We start from the raw sequence: 9009 nt of genomic DNA, 5'->3' as shown, positions 1-9009 counted from the left end.
CCCAGCGTGCCAAGCGTCTGACTCTTGATTTCAGCTCAGGTCATGGTCTCACGGTTCATGGGATAGAGCCCGCATGGGACTCTGCACTGGGCATGGAACCTACTTGAGAGTCTCTCTCATTCTCCCTCTGCCCCTCTCCCCTGCTCATGTTCTCTCTCTCTCTCTCAAATTAAAAAAAAAAAAATTAAAGATAGAACTACGCTGTGACCCTCGGTATTACCCCAAACATACAAAAACACTAATTCAAAGGGATCCATGCACCCCTATGTTTATTGCAGCATTATTTACAATAGCCAAATTATGGAAGCAGCCCAAGCGACCATTGATAGATGAATGGATAAAGAAGATGTGATATATAGTGGAATATTTTTCAGCCATAAAAAAAGAATGAAATCTTGCCATTTACAACAATATGGACAGAGCTAGAGAAATAGGTGATAAGGATTAAAGAGTACATTCATCATGATGAACACCGAGTAATGTATAAAATTGTTGAATCACTATATTGTATACCTGAAACTAAGATTACCCTGTATGTTAACCATACTGGAATTAAAATAAGAAGGCTCGGGGCGCCTGGGTGGCGCAGTCGGTTAAGCGTCCGACTTCGGCTCAGGTCACGATCTCGCGGTCCGTGAGTTCGAGCCCCACGTCGGGCTCTGGGCTGATGGCTCAGAGCCTGGAGCCTGTTTCTGATTCTGTGTCTCCCTCTCTCTCTGCCCCTCCCCCATTCATGCTCTGTCTCTCTCTGTCCCAAAAATAAATAAACGTTGAAAAAAAAAATTTTTAAATAAGAAGGCTTAATAAAAGAAAAAAAAAGGTGAAAAGAAAAAAAAAGCTCAAAACAAAAACAAAAAATGCCACTTTGCCCAAGTGAAATATTAACTTACTTCTGTTAATTCAGTCAAGGTCGATATCTCTTGGTCGATTCTGGGCAGTCAATAACATCCACTGTTTGACCAATTTATTATTATTATTTTTTTACTTGCTCATACTACTAGTCTGTCCTCTTAATGTAGCTCTTTTAAACTTCTTATAATTTATTTCTTCCCCTGTTCCATCTTTTCTCTTTCCTGTACTTTTTGGATTGGTGTACATTTTTTTTTTTCTGGAGGCGTGTTACTTTCTTTCTCCTTTCTGAAAATATCTCTAAAAATATTCTTTGTTCGTTAATTTGACTAATGTTCATTGAGAAATTGCCACGTGGTAGGTCCTCTCCTGGGGACATTATGGCAGTAAACACAACGGATAAGTAGACCAGGATATAGAGAGTGTTAAGTGCTATGGAGAAAAAGTCCTTAGAATCAGGAATTTGGGTGGTGTATTACAACTTTAAAAACTGGTGAGATCACTTCGTCAGACAGTTGAAGGAAACTAACCACGCCAGCATCTGCTTGGGAGGGTGCGGAAAGCGTCCCACGCAAAAGGAATTGCATGTATGAAGTCCTGGGGCAGGAGTGTAACTCCTCTGGTGGAGGACAACAAGGAGGCTGGTGTGGCTGAAGCTCTGTGCGGGAGGAAGAGACTAGAAGTATCGGGGCGGGCAGGAGGAGGGACACAGGCTATTTAGGGACTTCTCCAATGGAAGAATTTGAGCTTTTATCTTGAGTGAGATGGAAATCCTTCAGTGGGTTTTAAGCAAAGTGAAATGTTGACATGTATATTTTTTACATGTTAAATTTTGAGAGAGAGAGAATGAGAGAGCGGGAGGGAGAGAGAGAATCCCAAGCTGATAGTGCAGAGCCCAACGCAGTGCTCGAACTCACGAGCCGTGAGATCATGACCTGAGCGGAAATCAAGAGTTGGACGCTTAACTGACTGAGCCACCCAGGTTCTCCTTGGCTTATTTTTAGAAGATCCGGAATGTAGGGAGGCAAGAGAAGAAGCCAAGAAACCAGTTAGGACATTACAACTTTCCAGGCAATACATTTGAATATTATGGGGAATGTTTTCTGGAAGAATCAGGGTAGTTACTTTCGTTTTACGATTGAGGATAGAAAACTAAGGGGCGAAATCTTGATGCATGATGAAGCATTTTACCATCCCCTGCTCCTCAGGGAAATATTGGGTGATTTTGCCTTGCTAATCCAAGGACTGCTAAACATTTTGAATTTTCTTTGGCACCGTTAGGCGATCTAATGCCTGGCACATAATTGGCTTACAGAAGTATTTCTGGAATGAATACGTAGGCAGTTGAATGGGTAAGACTGAGTTACGTTATCACGTAACTTGCAGATGCAAGAGGCGTTTCTCTGGTGGTGGTTATTGTCTTTAAGTTTTCTGTAGCAAAGATCGTCAAAAGTGCCACATTAGAAACACAGTCCTACTTTTCAAGTCAAAATGTCAGGCGCATGTATCTACAGATTTTATGTGGTCCCATAGCAATGCGTACAGTCCTCCGTCATAGTTATCAAGGCTCTTTTGTCTGGAGTTCCTTCAGGGTTGGGATCATTTCACCTAGCACGGGGCTTGGGGACAATGTTTAATGTATGCACAGTATGATAAAGGGTAGCAGAAAGAAAATGATGTGCATTACTAACACCAGCCACAGAATATTGTGATTCTTGAAAAATATGTTCATTTCCCTTCGGAAAAAGCAACTCGGGCACGCGAGTGGCTCAGTGGGTTGAACATCGGACTTTTGATCTCGGCTCAGGTCATGATCCCAGGGTCGTGGGTTAGAGACCCACATTGGGCTCTGCACTGAGTGTGGAGCCAGCTTGGGATTCTTTCTCTCTCTCTCTCTCTCTCTTTCTCCCTCTACCCCTCTCCCTCACTCTCATGTGTGCTTTCTCTCTCTCAAGAAAAAAAAATCCTATTTAGGAAAAAACAATTCTCAAGTTACTGCTACAGAATTTAGCTACGTGACTTCTAATTATGTTTTAAGCCCTCCGTGAGCTGGATCCATGTATTCTCAACGTACCTAAAGTGCTTGGTAAATGATCTGGAATCACCAGTAAATGATCACTAAGTACTGGGAACTGGGCTTCAGGGGCTGAGATACACTTGCCAGTGGGTCCATGCAGGGGCACGGATAAAGCCATTTCAACAGCTGAATGAGGTCTTCAACCTTCTCACAGGGAGCTTCAGAACTTCTGTCCCTCCTGTGCATCCCCTCCCACGGGTCCCCCCTGCCCACATCTCCCCCTCTGGGTGCACCTGTCCCTGGACCCCCATCCGGTCAGGGCCTCCCACGCCCGCATCTTCCCCCCATCCCCCGGGTGCACCTGTTCCTATACCCCCTCCCGGCCAGGCCCCCCACGCCCGCATCTCCCCCCTCTTCCCGGGTGCACCTGTCCCTGAACCCCCATCTGGCCAGGGCCTCCCACGCCCGCATCTCCCCCCTCTTCCCGGGTGCACCTGTCCCTGAACCCCCATCCGGCCAGGGCCTCCCACGCCCGCATCTCCCCCCTCTTCCCGGGTGCACCTGTCCCTGAACCCCCATCCGGCCAGGGCCTCCCACGCCCGCATCTCCCCCCTCTTCCCGGGTGCACCTGTCCCTGAACCCCCATCCGGCCAGGGCCTCCCACGCCCGCATCTCCTCCCCCCTTCCCGGGTGCACCTGTCCCTGTACCCCCTCCTGGCCAGGCGCCCACCCCCTCCTGCATCTCCCCCTCCGAGCCTGGGTCCTCGGCTCCACGTCTCAGACCCGACGCCCTCCCGGCGCCCCTCCCCCCCGAACTTCCGCCCGCGCCCCCTCCCCTCAGGCGGGACTTCCGCCCGCGCCCCCTCCCCGCGCCGCGTCGTCCCCGTCGCCGCCCGAGGGGAGCCTGGGAGCGCGTCGTCGCGCTCTCCCGCGGGGCCCGGGCTGCGGCGGCGCGGAGGCGGCGGCGGCGGCGTCCGGCGGCTGCGGGGCGCGCTCCTCCCCGGCCTGCGCTCGCCCCGCGCCTCCTGCTCCTCCTCCTGCTCCTCGTCGGCGCCCGGCTCCGCGAGCTGCGAGCGGCAAGATGGCGGCGCCCAGGCCGCCGCCCGCTCGGCTGTCCGGCGTCATGGTGCCCGCGCCCATCCAGGACCTGGAGGCCCTCCGCGCGCTGACGGCGCTCTTCAAAGAGCAGCGGAACCGGTAACGGCCGGGCGGCGCGGGCGGGCGGGGAGCGGGCGCCCCTCCCCCGGGAGGCGGGCGGCGGAGGCCTCGGCCGTGGGCCCGAGGGGCCCCGGGGGGCTGACACCTGCCCCCCACCCGCCGGCACGGGAGTGGAGCCGCGCGCGCGCGAAAGGGACCGCCCCACGCGAGCCCCGTGCCACCCGCCCCCGGGCTTGCTGGGCCCTGGCCCGGAGCGCCGGCGCGGCCCGCGGTGGCCCGGCGGCCCGCTGGCGGGGGGGGGGGGGGGGGGCAGGCGGGCGGCCGCGAGAGCGCGGTGGGGACAGTCCCCGTGGGGGGGGGGGGGTGGGCAGCGCGGTGTGCGGGGCGGTTGCGCCCTGGTCCCGAGCGAACCGGCCGTTTGGGTCGTGACTGCCAGTGGGGGGCAAGGTGGCCGGGTGGGAAGGGCCCGCGAGTCTGGCGCGCCTGGATTCGGTTCCTGGCCTTACAAGTTGTGCGTTTCTGGGCGATTTCTCCGAGCCTTAGGTTTTCCTTGTCTAGAAGTGCGAATGCAGTACGTACCCTCGTTGCTGGATTGTGCAGAGGGATGAATGACATAAATAAAGCGCGTGAAAATGCGAAACGCATGACGTTGTAAGTCAGTGCTTGATTTTGTTCTGGTCTTTTCTGGGCCTCGGTGCCGGTGTTGCCCAGCACGTCCCTGGTGGGATTGCTGTAAGGGTGAGGTAATGCGTATTAAATCCGCAATTCATGCCTGACACGTAGTACTAAATGCATGTTAGTTGGTATTCTTATCCTTTAATACATGTATCGATGGCCCTCCATGGGCCAGGTAGTGTGCTGGGTGGTGAAGGTGAAAAATGAAGTCCTTTCGTGAGAAGTCCTGTTCTGGGGAGCCAGCAGATGATTTTACAATGGGGGGGGGGGGTTGTGTACAAAGAGTAGAGGGAACATAGAACGAAGGGACAGCCAGATGTGGGCTGGTCCAGAGGATGGATCCCCAGAGGCCCTCTAGTCTTTGAATGGGACACCTGGGTCTGGGCACGTCTCCCTTAAATCACATTAGCAGCACTGAGCTGTGGAAGGAGTGGCAAAAGCCGAGGGCGCTGTTCTGGGGGCTTCTTGGGACACAGGTTACACGATATGGTACTCCTAGGAGATATGTTGATTAATGCTTCAGTGCACCCATACAGTTGTCAGCCATCAGCCATGTACTGAGTACCTACTCGGAAACAGGTTCTTTGTTAGGTGCGGAGGGTATAAAGGTGAATCTGACACGATCCCTTTTGTCGAGCATTGGCCGTGTGAACAAATTGCAGTGGGGTTCTTGACGAGCAAGCGGTCGCACGGAAGGGGTCTGTGGATCTGTTGGATGGATTGGTGGGCCGGGAAAGGCTTTGGATTACTTTGGGTGCAGAGGGACCATATATGGATTTTGTAGGGTTCCCGAGAGGATTAAATGCAGTAGCATAGGTAAGGTGTCTGGTACAGAGGAGACATTCAAACATCAGATCCCTTTTGGGGCGCCTGCGTGGCCCAGTCGGTTGGGCGTCCGACTTCGGCTCAGGTCATGATCTCGCGGTCTGTGAGTTCGAGCCCCGCGTCGGGCTCTGTGCTGACAGCTCGGAGCCTGGAGCCTGCTTCGGGTTCTGTGTCTCCCTGCTCTCTCTGTCCCTCCCCCACTCACCCTCTGTCTCTCTCTCAAAAATAAATAAACCTTAAAAAAACTAAAAAAAAAAAAAAAAAAAAAAAAAAATCAGATCCCTTTTTATAACCTGTAGGATGAAATCCAAGGCCCTGGGTCAGTTTACAAGGCCCTCTGCACTGTTGTGAGGGGAGTTGATGGGGAGCTATTGAAGGTTCTTTTAAGGGAATGGCAAGCTAAGATCTGGGCATTAGACTGAACTCTCTGCTGTGTGGGGAATAAATCAGAGAGGGTGAGGCTAGACGCAAGGGACTTTTAAGAAGCTGATGTGGAACCCGAGTCAAAGAACAGCTAATCTGAATTAGGACCTTGTTTATGGGGATGGATGGGATGAGTGCTGAAAAATACCTACAAGTTTGAACGGACAGGTCTCGGGGTCCAACTGGATTGTTGGGGGAGAACGAGCAGAGGAGGAAGCTTCCCACATTTGGCGCCAGCTTTCCTGGGTCTGTGGTCCTGTTCCAGGCAGAGTCTGGCGAGCAGGTCTTGGGAGGGGGAGGCCGAAATGCGTGGTGGTGCAGAGAGCCCTCCTTGAGGGTTTGTAGGGACAGGCTCTTGGTTCTGCTTCTGTCGCTGCTGCTTCCGTGTGTCTTTGAGCAAGTTACCGGTCGCTCCTCCGATGCCGACGGGCCCGGAGGGAGGATGGGACATAAAGTGAAGCAAATGGAGGCCTCCGAGCAGCCAGTGGGAAACACCAGGCAAAACAAACACGGGCGGAGGAGAGTGAGAATGTAATTGATGGAACACAAGGTGGAGATCTGAGCTGGTGTAGCGTATTTTGTGGTACTTCCCGTACGTTTGTTGCCATGACGCTAGCCTCTGTGGTGGCTGGAGTAAGAGCAGTATCCTGTAGCGGAAGAAGAAAACCTTGGGAACCAGGTAGACCCCGACAAGGATCATGGCTTATCTCCCTGGACTTACTTCTCATCCGCAGAGTGGGGATCAAGCCTCTCACTTTGCAGGATTACCATGAGGGTCTGTAATATTATCTGCACAGCACCGTGTTTTATGTCGTTTATTTTATAGCTGCTGTTCAAAAGCGATGGGGCTGTAAGTGACCGAGAACCCGATTGTGCTTAATGTCTTGCGTTTGAGAAAGCAGTTGCAGCTCTTTCAAAAAGGTTATAATTTATTCTGATTTTGGGGTTTCCAGGGAGAGGGATCCCAGGATCTCATTACAACTTCTGGCCACCCCCAAGTGAACAGAAGTCCTCCTATCACATCGCAGTGGTTTTGGATGTGCTCACAAATTCTTTGCAGCTCTGTCCTGCCGGAGGAGGAGGTGAATTCCTCTCTCCTTGCATGTGGGCTGAGTTTAGGGACGTGCTGTTGTTGTCCTAGATTATGGCAGACTCGAAGGCGTGCGACTTGCGGTTAGGTCCTAAAAGGCAGCGCAGCTCCCTCTTTGCACTCTCTCTTGAATCACTGACAGAGTCACCTGCCGTGTCGTGAGGACACTCAAGCATCTATGCGGAGAGATCTGCGTGGTGAGGAATGTGATGAACTGTGTTGGAAGCGGACGCTTGGTCCACGGGAAGCCTTCAGGCACCTGCACAACCTCGTGAGACCCTAAGCCAGAGCCACCCCACTCGCACACTTGCAGATTCCTGACCCTCAGACCTGCGCAAGACCACAAGTGTTACTGTTTTAAACTGTTCAATTTGGGGGTACTTTGTTATATAGCAATAGATGGTTAATATACCAATCTAAATTCTTCATGCTCTGGATTCTGTAACCCACTTCTTGAATAGTATCTTAATCACAAAAGTCCATAAAAAAATGCGTAGGGTCATAAATACCAGTGTTAAGATACTCAGCTATTTCTTTGTGGAAGGTAATTCCTTTTCTTATGTGTTAAAGTTGTTTTATATCTTTTGTTTAATGTATGTATTTGCATTTTTAACATCTATTGTGATTTTTCTTGCTGTGCTGGGAGTCTTTGTAAGTCATACTAAATCCTTTCTTAAACAAAGATAAAAATACATTAAAAATTCTATTTTTGGGTTTTTGCTGGAGGTTTTCCAACCCTTTAGTTACCTTCATGGTGTATCTCTACATCATCTCTCTTAATGATGTAGCCAGACCTCCCTGTTAACATGTGCAGTCATATGAAATTTGTTGTCCTGCCCTATACCTATACCACTGTCCATTAAGTAGCCATTAGCAGTGTGTGGCTGTTTAATTAGAAATAAGTAAAATGAATAATTTTGTTCCTGCACTGGCTGCATTTTAAGTACTCAGTAGCCACTTGTGACAAGTGGCTGCCTTATTGGACACCGTAGCTGTGGAATATATCCATCATTGTAGAAAGTTCTGTTGGAGATGGTTGCTCTGTATGCTTTTCTACAGAGAAGATTATGTTCTGGTTTTTGAGTATTCCTGAAGTAATGTTACATTTGGGTACTTTTTTCTATAAAATTTTCGCCTTAGACTCCTACCTCATTGTGCTTCCATTTGATAAGCTTCTTGACGGAAGTGAGCATGTCACAGTCACTTATCCCTAGCAAGGAACACGAAATCTGGTAGTTACAGGCGCTTGACAGATGTTTTTTGCTTCTTCCCCATTCTTTTCCTTCTAGGACTCCACTTACACGTAGGTTAGACCTTTCCCTGTATTTTATATGTATCAGAGGCTCCTTTCTGTGTTGTCCATTCTCAGAGCTTCTTTTTGAACATTTTCTGTTAAACTACCTTCTAGCTTTCTGATCCTCTCTTCTGCTATGTCTAGTCTGCTGTTATCTGCTGTGTTTTTAGTTTCAGATACTATGTTTTTGAGTGATTGTATTGCAGAATTTTTCTTTGAGTTTTTTAAGAGATTCATTTTGTTGCTTACTTTCTTGAATGTATTAATTATAGTTATTTGAAAGATAACTTGCCTGATAACTCCCCCCCCCCCCTTTTTTTGTCCTGATAACTTCCTTTTGTCAGTTTCTTGTGTTCAGTACTTTGGTCCCATTTTATTGAGTGCTGAATGCGTTTGAAAAATGGAGGCCGTTTCCAGATATGTTCCCTTTGAAGAATATTTGAGAACTCAAAACCAAAATCAGTTTAAAAACGATTTCTTTTAATAATGATGGTGGGATAACTTGATATCTGATTGGAATAAAATGAACTTCGGCTCACACATTGCACCATCCACCAAAAAATATTCCAACGTGAGTTAGACCTCCGCATAAAAGTTCAAACTATAAAGTGCTGAGAAGAAAACACGGGAGAGTATCTTTGTGAGCTGGAGTGTAGGCAGACATTTCTTATCCAGCGC

General features: G+C 49.8%; 1 protein-coding gene across 4 annotated transcripts in view; it reads left to right on the top strand.

The window, feature by feature from the left end:
• The first annotated feature begins 3730 nt into the window (after positions 1–3730).
• Positions 3731–9009, top strand: part of ATXN10 (ataxin 10) — a 166517-nt gene continuing 161238 nt past the window's right edge. Inside the window, exon 1 of one of the 4 annotated variants that reach the window (XM_086712011.1) lies at positions 3731–4063. In XM_086712011.1, coding sequence (XP_086568137.1) covers positions 3948–4063 — 116 coding nt within the window. In that variant the 5' untranslated portion in view covers positions 3731–3947. The remainder of the gene's footprint in view (positions 4064–9009) is intronic. The other 3 variants (XM_086712012.1, XM_086712009.1, XM_086712010.1) reach the window with 3 other exon arrangements.

The sequence above is a fragment of the Puma concolor genome, chromosome B4 (genome assembly GCF_028749965.1).
Source record: "Puma concolor isolate L17-30 chromosome B4, mPumCon1.1.hap2, whole genome shotgun sequence".
In the NCBI taxonomy this organism is placed as follows: Eukaryota; Metazoa; Chordata; class Mammalia; order Carnivora; family Felidae; genus Puma; species Puma concolor.
The sequence above is the reverse complement of the archived record's forward strand: the minus strand, read 5'-3'. Positions and strand labels throughout refer to the sequence as shown.